The sequence below is a fragment of the Ovis canadensis genome, chromosome 1 (genome assembly GCF_042477335.2).
Source record: "Ovis canadensis isolate MfBH-ARS-UI-01 breed Bighorn chromosome 1, ARS-UI_OviCan_v2, whole genome shotgun sequence".
NCBI classification, from domain to species: domain Eukaryota; kingdom Metazoa; phylum Chordata; class Mammalia; order Artiodactyla; family Bovidae; genus Ovis; species Ovis canadensis.
The window spans coordinates 203792397-203810182 of NC_091245.1; the positions used below are offsets into that span (position 1 = coordinate 203792397).

General features: G+C 45.6%; 1 protein-coding gene and 1 long non-coding RNA gene across 12 annotated transcripts; one reads left to right on the forward strand and one right to left on the reverse strand.

The window, feature by feature from the left end:
• Positions 1–6101: 6101 nt before the first annotated feature.
• Positions 6102–17700, reverse strand: AHSG (alpha 2-HS glycoprotein). Of its 9 annotated transcripts, none has more exons than XM_069557569.1 (9): positions 17626–17696; positions 15024–15116; positions 12978–13303; positions 10801–10911; positions 10390–10474; positions 9690–9853; positions 8397–8498; positions 7425–7511; positions 6102–6800 (listed from the first exon to the last, which is right to left on the reverse strand). In XM_069557569.1, exons 3-9 carry the CDS (start codon positions 13188–13190, stop codon positions 6468–6470), a joined length of 1095 nt encoding a protein of 364 aa, XP_069413670.1. In that variant the 5' UTR covers positions 13191–13303; positions 15024–15116; positions 17626–17696; the 3' UTR covers positions 6102–6467. The 9 variants fall into 9 exon arrangements, with proteins under 9 accessions (XP_069413670.1, XP_069413677.1, XP_069413684.1 ...); XM_069557576.1 differs by having other exon boundaries at positions 12978–13380; XM_069557583.1 differs by lacking the exon at positions 17626–17696 and adding an exon at positions 16611–17328.
• LOC138422545 (uncharacterized) lies at positions 9878–17777 on the forward strand. 3 transcript variants are annotated; one of them, XR_011249918.1, is made up of 6 exons: positions 9878–10586; positions 11326–11536; positions 11655–11734; positions 16581–16780; positions 16892–17116; positions 17576–17777. It is a non-coding gene; the product is annotated as an uncharacterized lncRNA (long non-coding RNA). The 3 variants fall into 3 exon arrangements; XR_011249917.1 differs by lacking the exon at positions 9878–10586 and adding an exon at positions 10784–10934; XR_011249919.1 differs by lacking the exons at positions 9878–10586; positions 11326–11536; positions 11655–11734 and adding an exon at positions 13482–13549 and having other exon boundaries at positions 17576–17667.
• The last annotated feature ends 9 nt before the right edge of the window (positions 17778–17786 follow it).

The window sequence follows — 17786 nt, forward strand, 5'->3', positions numbered from 1 at the left end:
AAATCCCATGGACAGTGGAGCCTGGTGGGCTACAGTCCATGGCATCACAAAAGAGTCAGGGACATGACTTAATGACTCAAAAACAACAGTGTTCTCTAATTCTAATAGTCACTGTTATTATCACTGTTGTATTTCTATTATCCTGACTCCCACCACATATTGTTGATTGGTGTGGTGATACAATATTGAAAAACATACCTGAAATTCAGTAACTTTGGAAGATGAAGCAGATGTGATTTTTAAAAAACCATTAAGAAGGCAAGTAAACGAGACCCATGCAATGCTATTAATTTAGGAGAGCGCACTCTGCAAAATATTAAAGATGATGTTGAGAAAATATAGGGCTGTATTAGATGTAAAAATATGCTGAGGCACTGTTGATTTAACAGCTCCATAACTCATTCTCTCTAATTTATGTTTATTCTTGAGAAGAAATTTTTCTAGAATATGCACATTTCAAATATTACTAAGTCTTTATGTATGCATTCCTTTCTTATATCAAATAAATCACATAGGAAACTGTTCCAGGTAAATTCAAGTCAGGAAATCCTAGAGACATTTGGAATGCAGTGTTAGAATTTGAAAAAAAATGCCCCAGCTAGAGCTATAAAGTTGGAAGTTATCTGTGTAAGATCGAGAGTTTCAATCATGAGAAAGAACAGACTTCCTAAGCTTAGAGTACACATTTAAGAGAAGCTCAAGGACATAATCTTCAGAAGCCACCAAATTCAGAGTACAGGAAGAGGAAGCAGCTAGGGAGGACCTGACTGAGTACCTAGAATGTGTCATGAAGGTTCCAAGCATTTACTTCTAGCGTGGAATTTAATCCTCCCTACAGTCCTGGCAGACTGTTGGCATACACCTGGTTGTATAATGGAGGCCAGAATAAATCAAAAGTTGAGTTGTCTTAGCCCAGACAGCACAAGTCTGTCAGATTAAGGCATGGAATGGGATGACAGAAAAATCAAAGGCACAATTATAAGACAGAGAGGAGAGAAACCGGGGTAACTCAGATGAAATGAACCAGCGCCCTCTGCCTCAGTAAAAGACACCAGCCTCTACCCAGTTTGCAAAGCCACAAATCAGGAGTTATCCTTCACCTCTCTCTCTCTTACATTAAATCCATTTGTAGGTCCTAGGGGTTCTACCTGAAGTTACATTCCTATTTTTCAACCACATCTTCTGCTCACAACCTTAGACTAAGGTACACATCTCTCCCCTAGAAAGCTCCAGTCACTTCCTATCCCATGGCTACTCTTTCCCAGATACAACCCATTTTTCCTATAGCAAATAACAATGTAACATGAATGCTATTGGCTTTTGGGGGCATTAATTAACCTTCATTCATTGTTAGGACTTCATTGTTGGGAATGTCCTGTCCATTTCAAAATGTTTAGCATCCCTAGTCTCTGTCCAGTACCATCCCAAGTAAGTGTCTCCAGTTACTTCCAAATGTCCCCAGGTGGGGGGAGTGGGAGGGAATAATACTGCTTCACCCTACCTTTCCTCATCCCAGGCCTAGAACCATGGTGCCTGGTTGATCTCTTAAGGTAAATCAGATTATGCCACTTCCCTGCTTAGAATCTTTAGTGGTTTCCCATTGCACTGATTTTTCTCAATGCAATCCTAATTCCTTCTGGGGGACTTCAAGGCTGTTCACGACCTGCCCTCATCTACTTCTTCAACCTCATCTTCTAAAGCCATCCTCTTTCTCCTCTTAGCTGCTTCAGTCCAGCTTCCTTTCTCACCCTTAGCTACATCAACATACTTTCTGCCTTTAGGCTTTCATGCCTGCTCTTCCTCTGGGAAGCTTCTCCCTTGTCTCCTCTAGACTAGCCCTTCTCTTTCTCTGCAGGGTTAGGCAATAGTACTTCTGAAGGGGTGAGGCTGCCAGTGGCTATCCTGGCTAAGACTGAAGGCAAGCACTGATGACAGAAGGAGAGAAGGAAGAAGGGAAGGGGGGAGAAGGAAAGGAGATGGGGAGGGAAAAAGAGAGAAGGGAAATGATTCCTGGACTCTGTGGTGCCCTAAGTAAGACTCACCCATTTCAATTCCCAGCACACGAGGGAGTGACATTTCTCTTTTTACTTAAGCTGCTTTGGATTGGGTATCTACCACCTGCCAAGGAAAACACTCTAATACTTCGTGTTCCCTCACAGCCACACCCGAGTATAACAAGGGTAGAAAGCGAATGAGTCTTTTAATCCTGGGTGAAAGGTGAAATTTTCAGAATTCCCTTGCAAAGTCCCTCAAAGAAGGACTAATCTCTTTGGCAGAGTTGCCCAAACCATTTCCAGTTCTTCACTAAATATTGCCTCTGCCCCCTGCCCCATTACATCCTTTCTCTCTTTCTTCATCCATCTCTTCCTATCTTTTGCCCGAAGGACACTCAAAACTCTTCTCTCCTGGAAAAGAAATCTTCCGTCTACCTTCTAATCTATCCTGAAGCAGGAGAACAGATGAGTTCCAGGCTAGACATTTTTGCAACCAGCCTCCTGTTTATACTTCCAGATAGAAATAACAAGTTCAGTTCAGTTCAGTTGCTCAGTCATGTCCAACTCTTTGCGGTTCCATGGACTGCAGCACGCCAGGCCTCCCTGTTCATCACTAACTCCCGGAGCTTGCTCAAACTCATATCCATTGAGTCAGTGATGCCATCCAACCATCTCATCCTCTGTCATCCCCTTCTCCTCCCAGCATCAATCTTTCCCAGCATCAGGGTCTTTTCAAATGAGTCAGTTCTTTGCATCAGCTGGCCAAAGTATTGGAGTTTCAGCTTCAGCATCAGTCCTTTCAAAGAATATTCAGGACTGATTTCCTTTAGGATGGATTGGTTGGATCTCCTTGCAGTCCAAGGGACTCTCAAGAGTCTTCTCCAACACCACAGTTCAAAAGCATCAATTCTTTGGTGCTCAGCTTTCATTATAGTCCAACTCTCACATCCATACATGACTACTGGAAAAACCATAGTTTTGACTAGACAGACCTTTGTTGACAAAGTAACGTCTCTGCTTTTAAATATGCTATCTAGGTTGGTCATAACTTTTCTTCCAAGGAGCGAGAGTCTTTTAATTTCATGGCTGCAATCACCATCTGCAGTGATTTTGGAGCCCCCCAAAATAAAGTCTGACACTGTTTCCACTGTTTTCCCATCTATTTGCCATGAAGTGATGGGACCAGATGCCATGATCTTAGTTTTCTGAATGTTGAGCTTTAAGCCAACTTTTTCACTCTCCTCTTCCACTTTCATCAAGAGGCTCTTTAGTTCTTCACTTTCTGCCATAAGGATGGTGTCATCTGCATATCTGAGGTGATTAATATTTCTCCCAGCAATCTTGATTCCAGCTTGTGTTTCTTCCAGTCCAGCGTTTCTCATGATGTACTCTGCATAGAAGTTAAATAAGCAGGGTGACAATATACAGCCTTGACGTACTCCTTTTCCTATTTGGAACCAGTCTGTTGTTCCATGTCCAGTTCTAACTGTTGCTTCCTGATTTGCATACAGATTTCTCAAGAGGTAGGTCAGGTGGTCTGGTATCACCATCTCTTTCAGAATTTTCCACACTTTGTGGTGATCCACAAAGTCAAAGGCTTTGGCATAGTCAATAAAGCAGAAATAGATGTTTTTCTGGAACTCTCTTGCTCTTTTGATGATCCAGCAGATGCTGGCAATTTGATCTCTGATTGCTCTGCCTTTTCTAAAACAGCATGAACATCTGGAAGTTCATGGTTCATGTACTGTTGAAGCCTGGCCTGGAGAATTTTGAGCATTACTTTACTAGCATGTGAGATCAACGCAATTGTGTAGTAGTTTGAACATTCTTTGGCATTGCCTTTCTTTGGGATTGGAATGAAAACTGACCTTTTCCAATCCTGAGGCCACTGCTGAGTTTTCCAGATTTGCTGCTGAGTTTTCCAGATTTGAGTGCAGCACTTTCACAGCATCATCTTTCAGGATTTGAAATAGCTCAACTGGAATTCCATCACCTCCACTAGCTTTGTTCATAGTGATGCTTCCTAAGGCCCACTTGACTTCGAATTCCAGGATGTTCAGAAATAACAAGAGGAACAGGGTAAACAGCCGGACTTTGTCTCCTGTGGACACTTTAAGATAATAGTCCAGCAATGGCAGGGACAGAGAGGGACTAAGCCCTGCTTGGGTAAAAGATCAGGAGCTCACATATTTCCCATCCTTGGAATCAGAAAGACCTCAACTGAGCATGCACAGAAAGGCTCCTCGGGGGTCAAAAAGGGAGAGGATGCCAGACTGTACGTTTTGCTAACTTCCCAGGGACGCTCGTGCTGAATTCCATCTTGGCTAAAGGATGCATGTGCACAGAGGGGAGGACCCTGAGATAAATCAGCGGTAGGGTCAGAGCAAGACAACTGGCCAGAGGAAAACAAAGACCAGGAAGACTGCCCCCTTGTAAATGATTTAAACTTCCCAAGGTGTGACTCTCTGAACTCACCTGTGAGTCTCTCTGCATGTGTTCTGCTTTTCTAGTACACGTCTTACTTTCCTTTCTACCTTTTGTCTCCTTGGCGATTTTTTTTTTTTTCTAGGTAGACAAGAACTGGGGCCCAGAGTCTTAGCCCCAGTCCCTCCTGGTCAAGTGCTTAAGACTTTGTGCTGTCACTGCTGAAACCAAGTTTTCATCCCTGGTCAGGGAACGAAGGTCTCGCTGTAAGCTGCTGCTCTCCACTGTGTCTGTGCAAAATCAATCCTTTAAGATTATATACTCTCTCTCCCACCCTTCACCATCAAACTGCTTGAAAGATATTACACACTCCTCTCATTTTCTCATCATCTTCCACCAGGCATCTTCCACCCTGACACCAGGCTTTCATACTCACCCTTCTTGAAATTCTATAAGCCAGTGGTCACCGTCACCTCCGAGTCAGTGTACTAACCCATGGCCTTTTCTTGGTCCTCATGTTTATTGCTCTTTCTACAGCCTTTAGCTCAGCTGGTCACGCCCGCCTCATCTCCCCTGGCTTCTGAGGCACCTAATGGTTTTCCTACCTTCCTGGCCATTCTTTCTGGTTACTGGAGTGTTGGCAAAACCACCAGGCAAGAGTGATAAGGTGAGTGTCAATGCCTGATTCAGTCTTCTTGGGTCAAGTGAAACCACTCAATCAGTTATTAGTCCCAGTCCTTTAAAATTTCATAAGAAAGGGCCCATCACTTAGGTTGCTCAGAACAACCTAATGCTAGTGGATAAACATTGAAATTGTCTAGGCACCACTCTATAATGGGAACTATTTATCTCTTTATGCTCTCTGAGCACTTGGATAGCATCTACAAATGTCCACTGGATTTACCACTGGAGGTACCCCTTTTCTATTCATACTATAAACCAGAGCTTAAACTTGAGGTCTTAAAATGGATTGGCTAGAATCCATTTTAGTATATAACTCTGGGAGTTGGTGATGGACAGGGAGGCCTGACGTGCTGCGATTCATGGGGTCGCAAAGAGTCGGACACGACTGAGCGACTGAACTGAACTGAACTATATATATACTTCCCTGGTAGCTCAGAGGGTAAAGTGTCTCCCTGCAATGTGGGAGACCTGGGTTCGATCCCTGGGTTGTGAAGATCCCCTGGAGAAGGAAATGGCAACCCCTCCAGTATTCTTGCCTGGAGAATCCCATGGACAGAGGAGCCTAGTAGGCTACAGTCCATGGGGTCGCAAAGAGTCAGACACGACTGAACAACTTCGTTTCTTTCTTACTATATACACATATAGTACAATCAACAGGTATAATTAAAGTGAGGCTCCTGTGTTAATTACTGACTTTTCCTTACCTGGGAATTGGTGAAAACCAATGGTTGGTTTGTCTGTACAAAGTTTCAGCACTTGGTCCTAATTTATTAATATTTTCTGACCATTATGAAATGAAAGAGTTATTTTCTTAGAAGGAAATTATCAGATCATATAGGTTGTGAGCAGATCCTGGTCTTACTTTTTCCCATGTATATAGGAGGTTTTGTTCTATTTTATTCCTATTTTCACTTTGGTTTTGATTAGGGACACTTGTGGTATGGTTGCTGGAAAGACCACGTCAAGGCTGAGATTGGACAAAGCAGGCAACAATCATGATGACATTTCAGCTTAGAACCTTTATTAGGGCATTTTTAATGACAAGCGGATATAAACTTGGCAAGAGCACCTTTCAGAGTCACAGTTCCAGTTATTTTTGTGAGGTCAAGAGGAGGTAGAGAACACAGTGGTGATGGCTTACATCAAAGCAGTGAGAATCAAGCTGCTGACTTTATGTTCCATCAAACATCACTAGCACCTCCTCTGCTCCTGTCCTTGGAAGGATGAGAAGTTGGGACTCAAGACCTGACATTAATCTAGACCACAGGCAGCACTTGCTGCCAGAACAGACAAAACCCCTACCCATACTTGGACAAAATGATAGCTGTATTCTCTGCGCCAAACTGTCTCATCTCCGACCATCTTCTAGATCTTGAAGTATCTGATTCTCCCTGGGCAAAGGTGGACTGGACCTCCAGGAACGCTAGGCTGCCCCACGATGGGTGTTTTCCCCACGTGGAACGCTTCTCCCGAGGCCGACTCCACTGAGGCCACACCGGAGAAGGTGTGGCGCAAGTCGTAGTGTGCCCGGTGCAGCGGCAGGGGAACTGCTACCACGCTTGGCCCCGCCACCACGGAGCCCACGGGCAGGCCGGCTGCAGAAGGCGCAGGCACAGCTGCGTCAGGCACAGCTGCGTCCGGCACAGCGCTTGGGGCCCCAGCTTCGGCGCCTTCGGGCTGGGGCTGCGGAATCACAGGCTGGAGGAAAGAGGAGCGTTTCTTTGGGTCAGCTGCCTTTCTCCTCCTTCCAGGGGAAATTCCCACCCAATACTCTCACAGTAATAATTTTTATTTGTAAGGAATCTGGCAAAGAAGAACTACCTAGGTACAAAGAATAGTCATCAGGGTTCCAGGGGTGGGGTAACTGGCTTGCGCCATTCCCTTTCTCACCAGCTGTTTTGGGGTTGGTAGACTTACACTCACGTTTCACGAGCAAAAGAACCCCACCTTACGGCTAACTTTCACCTCTTTTTCATCTACACCTGCAGTTACAGGGAGCTAGCAGGCAGATCTACCCACCTAGTCTCTGCAACTCAGAAAACCACTCCCACACACCCTCTCACTCCCCGGGGATGGCAACTAGAAAGATGAGGTTGCCAACTGCACCTGGGGGTGGTTCTGCCCTATACGCTACCAGTCCCTGGAAGGGGAGGGCATGACTGAAACCTTTCATTTACTGATGATTTCACATTCCTGGCACTATCTGTGTTGTGGGGCTCAGAAGAACAGGCAGCTAATGCCCTAATTACTATTGCATGGCAGAAATCCAAAGGGGTCATTGGACTCTGAAAAGCAGGGCGAGTACATCTGTGGGGCCCTTACCTGCGTTTGGAACAGTGTGCAAGTCACTGTGACGTCTTCCCCACCAAGAGCTTTCTGAATGACAGAGCCTTTACAGAAGCCATATTGCTGCCCACAGAAAGAGAGGAGTTATTTCAGCAGGTCCAAAAAGTGGACTTCTCCCCCAGTTCCACTTACACTCAATATATCCAGGGTGAACCGCTGAAATTCTTAATTCCTGTCTTTTTGTTTTGTTTTTAAAAAACGTTTTCCCTAAAGTTTAGGCTTTCTGCTTATATTTTATATAGCATGTAGAAAATACAGAAATGTTTTGGGAGTGAGAGAGCTCACCCATAATCTCAGAAATTGTGGTGACCCAGAAGAACTTCTGTTAACATCTATGTATTTCTTTATTTTTAAATACTATTAGATATCATTTGAAAGTTGACATGATTGTGACTATACCATTTTGGAGACTGTGTTTTTCACATGCTAGAATGATAGCATTCTCTTATATCATTCATTATTCTTTGAAAGCATAATTTCTGTGACTATAATTTTCTATTTACTAACGTCATATTTTATTCAACAATTCCCTCCTGTTGGACATTCAGATGTTTGGGGTCATTTTGAATATGTCATAAATCATCTTTATAGATATATTTTGTCAAACACATTGACCTCTTTAGGCTAAATTCCTAGAAGTAGACACTGGCTTAAGGACTTAGATTGCATACCTGAGGTATATCTAGAAAATCTACATTTTATACTGCCGGCAGCCTGATATGACTCATATTAGTTAGGAAATAGCCTCTCTAACTCCAGGGGCCTCCAGCAGATGAGAAGATCTGGAGATAGCTCTTAAGCAGGGGAGATGACACCCCAAGGGATGACCTGGCATGACCCAGCCTCACAGGGCATGAGTATTTTGCATTATCTCTTTCCACAGCCCCAAGATATAAACTTGCTCTAAGAATGTTCTGTTCCATGACCAGCTTTGCCTGGCCCGCTCACCTTTTCTGCCAGTAGGTTGCACTTGGTTGGATCTACGACCTCTTTAGCAATACAGTCAGTAGCAGCCACTGCAAACTCCACAGAGACAGAACCTGGAAGAGGCTGATGAAGATATATAAATTTTCGTGAAGCAACATGACAGCATGAGAAAGGCAGGGAAGGAGAGCCCAGAGGGAAGTAGTGAGGGCCATGGTACTACGTAGTCCAGGGAGCACCATTCACGTAGACCGCACTGTGTGGCCAGGAAACATGCCCCTGGTGGCTTACACAGGGCTCACATGGGGGCATTGGGTTTTAAGGGCTTGCACACAGAAGCTGGGGTTTGGGTGTTCCCTGAAGTAGGTGCAGGTATTCACTGCCCATCCTTCCAGAGCAGAGGTGAGTTTTCAGGCAGAAAGCAGGAACCCAGAGGGCTGACTGATCTGGGTAGAAACCCTGCCTCCTGCCAATTTCCGTATTGAGGTTGCACTTTGAGACCCAAGGTTCAGGTTATTCCAAGATGGGATGGGAAAGTAATTAATTTCTCTCCCACATATTTTAGATAGCAGGATCAAATGAAAAAGATAAATGGAAGTGCAGAAGATATTTATGCTTTTCTATCTCATTGTTCTTGGAGCATAAGGACACTTAAAATAATAAAATATCTCTTATTTGTTATAGTCTGGGGTAGAGGTTCTAGAATCACATATATCCTGGTTAATAGAATTACTACCTACAGTGTATTTCCAAGTATGCCATGGCTGGCATCCAGAATACCAGTTGTTGTTGTTTTTTTTTTAATATTAGAATTATATTGTGTTCAAATGTGCTAACCTAACCACAGGACAATTAGTTGTTGTTGTTTTTCAGTGATTCCACGGCATTTTAAGATTCTGCCATTATATATAAGTATGCCCATGCCTTTGTAAGTATCAATTACAAGAGTTGATACTTACAAGAGCAGGTGTTCAGTGGTGATAGGTGATGGTGATGTGGAGACCCATGAATTTACAGTGTGTGCTTCTGGATAAAATGGGAACTCCCACTCTGGTGTTAACTAAACCCGAGGAACACAGCCTGAACAGACACGCAGACTCTGACTATTTTATGTTGAAGTGGCTTAGGTGGGGGGGTGCGGTGAGGGTGCTCTGGGTCCAGGACACTTAGGACCCTTTCTTTCCCTTTTCTCCCACCACCCTCCTTGACTTCCTGTGGCTGCCTTGCCCCTGCTCCCTCCCTCACACTTGCTTCACCACGTTCTCACCGCAAAGTGCCACCAACCTGCCCGACCTGTCAGCAGGGTCTCAGTCTTACCACAAATTGAGCCCGAGAAATTTCCACCAGCTGAAAGTAGGAGCCGTTATTCTGGGCATTGAAGGTAGCCAGCGCGACCTCTGCTGCGTGCACCACCTGGCTGTTGTTGAGCGGGGCCAGCAGGGGGCAGTCTGGGCACAACTTGCGCACGTCCTCGGCGGAATCTGCGCACAGAAGTAACCCGGTTCGGGCCTGGAATTCTCAGCGGCATTTGTCGCCGCTCTGCTTATTTGAGAAGGGGGGCAGGAGGAGAAGGGGACGACCGAGGATGAGATGGCTGGATGGCATCATGGACTCGATGGACGTGAGTCTGAGTGAACTCCGGGTGATGGACAGGGAGGCCTGGCGTGCTGCGATTCATGGGGTCGCAAAGAGTCGGACACGACTGAGCGACTGAACTGAACTGAACTGAAGACAGGCTCCAAACAGTTACAGGCTGATTCTCTGCATCTTACTTAAACCCTCGGGTGGCCCCTGGCGTGCTGGCATTTTTGCAGGAGCTCCTCTCACCAAGGGGCGATTTTCAACCTCTGAGCTGAACAATTTCTTAAAAAACAGTTTTAAAACCCCCAAACTCAGGAAATTTGGCTTCCCCTTTTCATCACCAATAAAGTGGCTAGATCTGCTTCTGTTAAAACCAATTCAGGTCCCTTCCTCACTCTCTCTACCGGGTAACAGTAATAAGAATAGTCAACTCTACCTGGACTGGAATCACATTTTGTAAACAGCACGGAAAACTGGCCATCTTGTTTCAGCACGTGGATATCGCAGTCTCCTTCCACAGCCTGGAGAAATAAACCCACAGTGAGGGCCCCAGAGGGTTGACCTTCACTTCTCAAGGTGGAAGATGGGAGGAGGGGGGAAGAGGGCGTGGTCCCTCAGGCGTGGATGTCAAAGGTGAGCCTCACAAAATCTCCTTCACTTGGTGATGTTGAAACAGGACACTGTCTGGTTTTATAGAGGTTGCGGGGGAGGCGTGGTGGGGGGGGCAGGGTGCAACAAAAAGGGGAATTGTTAAAAATCGGCGCTAGGGAGGGCACCATTGACTGGCAGTTTTAGTTGGGGCACCACCCCGCCCCACCCCTGCATTTGCCAGGAGAGGGCCACTCACGTGCTCCGTCTGCTGCCTCACGCTGCAGTTCGCCAGGGGCGTGGGGTCCAGTACGTGGCAGGTGGTTTCCAGGGTATCTATCTCAATGTCATATACCTCTCCCGTGGGCCGCTGTGGAGACAGAGGATGAAGAGGTGAGCCTGAGCCTGCTAAGCGGGTCCACGGGTGAGCCCCCACTGGGTCCCCACACACCCATTGTTGGAAGGGTAAGAAAGAAGTGGGCATGGGCTTGGACAGGTTGATGGAACCACAGTCATTGCTCTCAGATGTAATTGGAAGGCAAAAATGACTGTCGGTGCTTACCCTTCCAGTGGTACTTTGAAAAAGTCAGTTTGGGATTTTTCTCAGTCGAGCAGCCAAGTAAGGTGGTGTAGGATAATAACTTACTGTCTCTCCTTTATCTTCTCCATCCCTCCCTCTACTTCTTCCTTCCTTTCTTCCTTCTCAATACCTATTTTCCTTCCTTCCCCATTTTCTTTTCCTTCCTAAAGGAAAAGCTATCATCTGTGGCTTTTTGTCTTGTAGATGCCTGGATGCAAAGCTGGGGTTCCCTAGTGTCCCCTGCTGGTAGTAAGGGGGAAGCGTGATCCTTCCTCTGCTGGCGGAAGCAGTGTGTCTGTCCTTCACTTGCACAGAGGAAAGGAGTAGTGGGTAAGGCTTGGATGATTCCTTGGAGTTTTCCCTGCCAGTTCACCTGTTTCTGCATCCTTTCTTCAAAGACCAGAAAGTCCAGAAGGTACACATATACCTATTTTTTTCTTTCAGCCCAATTCTGCTTGCCTCTCATTTCTGTTGTGCCTGATTCACTAGTACCTGAAACCTCAGAATCTCTTTTCCTGTTTTATATTGTGCAGATGTGCCCAAATTAACTTCCTGAAAACACTCAGAGCTAGTGAATAGGAGCCGGGCACTCCTGCGGTTCTCAAACCCTGCTGTAAGTGAAAATTGCAACGTTGTTCTTTCTTTCCTTCAAATACGCAGGTTGTGTGTTATTTCCCCTGAACTGATCATTGCTTCCTCTGAACCACCACTGTACTTCACTATTGCAGAACTCCTAAACTCCATCCGGGACAATCCTTATTTCAATTATTTTGTCCCATTGTAAGATCAGAGGTCTGTGAGTCAGTCCAGACGTCCTAAGGTTTGCCTTATTTTCCTTCCTAGATTGTGACTCTTCTGTGGCACTAATTATGTCTTTCTCATCTTTGTGTTAGGTTGAATCATTAAAATGCCAATATCTGACTGCTTTTAATATACAAAGCTGGCTATTTCATATGATTCAACTTAGCATGTCCCATAGCACCTGACACTGGTTCTTGTTCTGGAAGATTTGTAATTAGCATAGGCTGAAAGAATTATCCTTCATCAGCTGTAAAATCTAATTTCAAATGCCTTTTCCCCACCTCTCCAAATCACTCAGCTGACCTCCAAGGCACATTTCCCAGTTTCATCATTGTCACCAGCTTCAGACTGCATTGCTTTCTCCTCCAGCATATGAGGAGGCGAATCCTTTCATGCCAAGATTTCTCACTGGGATGTGGGTACCTTTCTTGGGAAAGCAGCTTGTGTAGAGGAAGGAATACAGTACTGAAATAGAATCCTTGCCTGATGCTTACTATTTTATGACCTTGGGTTAAAAAAAAATGCCCTAAATATGTCAGAGCCTTGGTTATCTCTTATGTAAGACAAGGACAGTACCCCCACAGAACTGGGGACGCAGCGGGGAAGGGATTACAGAGATGAACTATATGAAAGGGCCTGGCACATAGTAGGCACTTTAAAAATGCGCGCTTCATTCACACTCAGTCTTTATGCAGAGACACAGAAACAAAGAAAAAGAAATGTTTTCCGGCCAGTAGTAGTTTGGCAGCCAGAATCCTTTCTCTGGTGCTAGTTTTTCTAGAAGGTCACACTTTCTACTTGTGACCTTCAAAATACCACTTGAAGCCTCGTCCTCTCCTCACACTTCCTGCTCCCATCCAGCACCCTCCTGGAGACCCTGACCACAGTACAGAATGTCTCCTCTCTTCCTTCAGCCTGCCCTCTCCCTCCCTCCCTGGAGGAATCAGGGCATTTTCGCTATGCAGTTTCCTTTGTTCTGGGAGGCAGGCTCTCAGAGACACCCAGCTGAGCCTCCCACGCCAGCCTGCCCCACCTGGCAGGGCAGGTTCACTTACCCTCGGCCACACCTTCACACTGTCAATCTGGTTCAAGGTGTGTTTATAGCCCCGAGGAAGGTGCTTGTTGATGTAGTCCACGGCCGCCAAGGCTGCTTGCTCTGTGTCTGGGTCATCACAGGCCGGTTCCTTATAACCTGCAATCGGGTCAAGCGGGATCGAGCGGCAGCTACAGAGCTGAGCCAGGCAAAAGAGCAGAAGGAAGGATTTCATGGTGGCTTCAGAGAGGCCCCGGTGTGTCAGCAGGCAGGCAGCTGGAGGCTTCCGGACCAACCCAGGTGCTCTGCCTGGTGGAGTGTTGAAAGGCTTTATTTATATGTTGGAGCCTGCGGAAGGATTGCGTAAGGATATGGGATGATTTCTGTTCTGGTTCCAAAAAAAAAGCCCCCTGCAAACATCAGTCCTGGAAAAGCAAACAGGTTATGACATCGCTGGCCCCCAAGAAATCTGCCAAAGTCAATGCTGCTTAGGGGCCGGTGTGGGCAGGTTGGGGGGTGGGCTGGGGAGATGCTCCAGAGTTGGCCTGGAACATGGTAACAGCAGCAAAGAGGGGAGGCAGCTGAGAGGACAAGGTGAGCACCAAGGTGACGAGGGGCTGGCATAGTCGGCCCTGGAGCACTGTGATTCTGGCAGCAGAGAGAGTGCCCTCCATTGGGAGCTGAGGGCAACATGGAGTCCATGTTGGGAAAGTAGGGATGCTCAGCAATTTACTAAAATCTTCGCATGTCAGGGACAATTACCTTCTTCTGGAGGCAGAACAAGGCCCACAGATGTAGCAAAGGTACCAATGATTTGGAGTGAAGAGGGAGAGTTAAGGGATCTTGGATAAGAGCTTGGATAAGATCCTTAGAGAAAAGAAGAAAGGAAGGGAGAGATTTCTGCCTGGAGTGGGGAATGGCGAGAGAGCCCTTCCTCCCTGAAGCAGAGCCCAGAGGGCTATGGCCTGCAGAGCTTCCCCACTGCCACTTCCCCTTTTCTCCAGACCAGACTGCCAACACACTGCAAAGATGCACCCTGACCTGGGTTCCCTGGGTGGCTGAGTGTGATTGGCACCAGTGACCAAGTGCCACCAGTGACCCTGTGCTCCTGTGGCCTGTGCCCTCAGCCAGTAGACGAGTGCAGCAGAGAGGAGCCTTGGTGCAATAGCCATTCACTTGGCAGACCTCTGGCTTTGAATTCTGCACTGCAGGCTGAGACGCTATGAGGACATTAAGAACACAGATGCTTCCTTAGGGCCCTTTGGAGCATTAGCAGAACTAGAGTGAATCTTGGTGGCCAGAGCACGAGGTCACAATATTGGCTCAGACACTGCCTCTCAGTTGTGGCCCATGATGATCTCAGGTATGACCTCCAAGGAGAGGTGGTCAGGATAGCGAGAGCCATGGAAAATATCATCCGAGGTTTAGTTTGGTTTAGCCTGGAACAAAGAAGCCCGAAACGTGGAAACCAACACGTTTTCCAAATATTTAGAGGTTATCATTACGTGGGGGTGGACTTGCTCTGTTGTTTGCTATTGCTTCAGAGAACAAAACTTGGTTTAAAAGTGTGTGTGTGTGTGTGTGTGTGGGGGGGTGTTCTGTAGAGAAGCTTAATAATATTGACTTCCTGTAAGGAGGGAGATAAGCAGCGGGGGGAGCCTGTGATGGGTAGAGAAGGTAGTAGGCAGTGTAAGCACGGTTTTCACATTTGCTCCCAGCTGTTCACACACAGACCCTTAATTCCAGAGGCTCAGAAGCTGTGGTCAAGACCCCAGGTTCTCTGGTCATCCATCAGGATAAGCCTCAGAACTGGGGGACTTTCCATCAGCCTTGTGCCCCATTGCCTCCAGGGCCTTGACTCATGAGAAACTTTTTGCAGATGCTCTGCTTTTCTTTTAAAATGCAAAATATGGTCATTACTAAAAATTTGAAAATCACAAAAAATATATGCAGTGAGTACATGTTTCACATGTCATAAGCTCAAGTGTCTACAATATAATTTTATTTTCCATAACACAATTGGATTTCTGACTCTGAGCTTTCTTTCATGAAAATGGAATCTACTCACTTCCAGGCAACTCAGCTTTCCAGGTACTTGGATTGAAACCCAGTCCAATTTAGGTTTGCCATTATGCTTCTTCTGATGAGGTTAGAAGAAAGCCTGAAGTGCAGAGGGGGAGATTTATGCAAATACTGATTTTGTCAAGGTCAAGAGGTATCTACTTTTGCCTTGGCATCTTCTGCCAGGTAGCCTGTCTCATGTGGTCTTCAGACAAATGCACTCTTGAGCTAATGGCCTGCTTTCCTCCATCTAATCGGTAGAAAGACAGTCCTCCCACATCCTATGATCAGGGGTCATATCATCAAAACTGTGGCACCCTTTCTAGCCCACAGGCCTTTTCTTAGCTGGGAGCTACCCCCTTCTTTTTATTTTTTTGGTCACACCTCGCAACATGCGGAACTTCCCAGATCAGGGATAGAATCCATGCCCCATGCAATGGAAGCATAGACTCCACTGAACAACCACAGAAGTCCCAGAGCCACCCGCCTCTTTAAGCTTAGGAGAATTTGTCTGCTTGCCCTCCCAGGCTGTGGGGGCTTCCTGAGGCTGACTCAAACTTGTCTGTTTAGACTTTGCTGTCATAGCCCACTGGCCCCCACCCCCGCTGCCCTAGGGCAGCCCTGCTACTCAGGGGGCTTCTCCCTGCCATGTGGTATCTCACTGTGCTACCTGTGTGTCCCCTCCCCTCCCTATCCCTGCAGTGAGGTTCCAGGCTCTTCTGGAGGCTCTTCTCCAGGACTCCCACACTGTTCTGGGGGTTGTTCTATTGCCATCCCAACCTGAGGGTAGGAGGAGAGAAAAAAAGTTCTCTCTGATCATCCTGTCTGACCATTTCTGTCTTATACTTGGCACATTTCTTTTGATATCTTTGTTCTTGGATCTTTCATGGGTGACAATTTCTAAAGCCCCAGGTATTGTCCTGTTTTGCTGATGCTAGAAAAACAAAGCATGTAGTAAAGAGCAGTTAATATCTCAGCTGTCATCCTAACACAGATAAACACTGAAACAAAATTCACCCACAGTCTCATCACCCAGAGATCAACAGTGTTAATGTTTTGGTGTATTTGCATCTTATTTTAATATAATTCAGTGTAATATAATCATACTTATATACAGCTTAGTATTCTTTTTTCATTTAACATTATAACTTGAATATTTCTTCAGGTTATTAAATACTTTAAATCTGCTTATAATTGACTACCTATGATTCTGTTGTATCATAATCTATTTTACCATTCTCTTATTGTTGTGTATTTAGTTTGTTTTCAATCGAGAACTCTCATATACAAAGTCGTAATGAACTTTTAATTCAGGAATCTTTGACTTTCTAGTTATTTTTATGCAAGATAGAGATTTATTAGTGAATCATTGATTTTAGAACATCTTAATTTCTGTGGCCAAATTGCCTGTCAGAAATTTCTACGTTAATTTCTGTCCCTACCATTTAACTGGTGTATTTTATGAATATCTTTGGTTTTAGCTCAACTATTCTCTATGTCTAATGCTTATAAACTAAAATAGCTTTGGTGTCAAGCTGAATAAAAAGGTCTCAATTTTTTTCAGTTGGAAAACCAAAGATTACCATTTACTTACTGAAAATGAAGGAGACACTAGAGGATCTTTTGATATGTTTTCCAAGAAAACTGTGACAAAGGATGCCCAAGGGAGGCTCTAAGTATTTCACCGTGCCTGGCGACATCACTTTCAAACTCTGAAAGATTTTCACACAACAAATGCATATATCCATCCTTGAGTGATCTTGGGTAAGTTTCACCTACTTAGCTCTAGCATGTCAAGAGGAGATAAGCATTTACTCCATTTTCTGGTCATGCGTCTCATTACTTTAATGACTTCTCTTTGCATTTTTCTTTGAGGCCCAGGTCTGCAATAAAACAATGTCTAGTAGCACAATGAAGATATCAGGAACTTGTTAGAGCTGGTTGGGAAGAGCAGTCCCAAAGATCCAAGGAGCAGAAGAGGACCAACAACCACCAGGAGATGGCAGCAGGGTGCTAAGCAGTGCTTGGTGTGTGGAGTTCATGGGCTGATGGCGGAATTCCAAGATGGCAGCTAGGGTTGGCACCAGCTGCTCTGTGTTTGTGAGTAGGGCTGTCCACTAGGGCGGCGATGCGTTCAAATTTCTCCAAAGCAGAATTCAGCCTTGAGAGTTGTTAGCTGGGAGTCAGATAAGGATGGTGGCAAGTGCAGAGTCAGAGTTGCTGGGGGTTGGTTCTGTTTGGGCCCTGCCAGCAGACAGGAATCTCGGAGGGAAAGATAGAGCTAGAAGGGGGTGAAATATCAAGTCAGGCAGTGAGGGCTCAGTTGAGAGCTAGTGACATGAACAAGTGCACGTCAGCAAAAGCCAGTGGAACCATTGGTTTTCACAGGGAGGAAGTGGCAGTGGTTGGTGTTTAAATTGTTGGGCCAGATTCTTGGCTCTGCCCTTTCTGGTACTTAAAGGGCCTAGGTCCTAAGAAGCCCAGTAGTGATTTCTGATTAGCCAGGTATTTCTTCATCCTTATAGGTATTTACTGAAAACCTACTATCTGTGATGTCAGGTGCCTGTAAGCAGAGTGATGAGAAAACAGTCTGCACTAAAGGAGCTTACCTTGACTCCCTTGGTCCAGCAACATCTGATCAGCCAAGAGCTGTAAGTTATATGAGATGATTGTGTTGTATGTCCTAGGGAGACAGGTTGGGGTTTATATCTCCAGTGTAAAACCCTTGATCAATAAAATGCAAATTGCCCTTCTCCAAGGACCCACCAGG

Coding starts and splice junctions, on each gene's coding strand:
- AHSG (XM_069557534.1), bottom strand. CDS start 13,190: ATGAAATCCTTCCTTCTGCTCTTTTGCCTGGCTCAGCTCTGTAGCTGC. Junction 10,475..10,800: donor TGAGGCAGCAGACGGAGCAC/GTGAGTGGCCCT, acceptor TTATTTCTCCAG/GCTGTGGAAGGAGACTGCGA. Junction 8,499..9,689: donor TTTCTCGGGCTCAATTTGTG/GTAAGACTGAGA, acceptor TATCTTCATCAG/CCTCTTCCAGGTTCTGTCTC.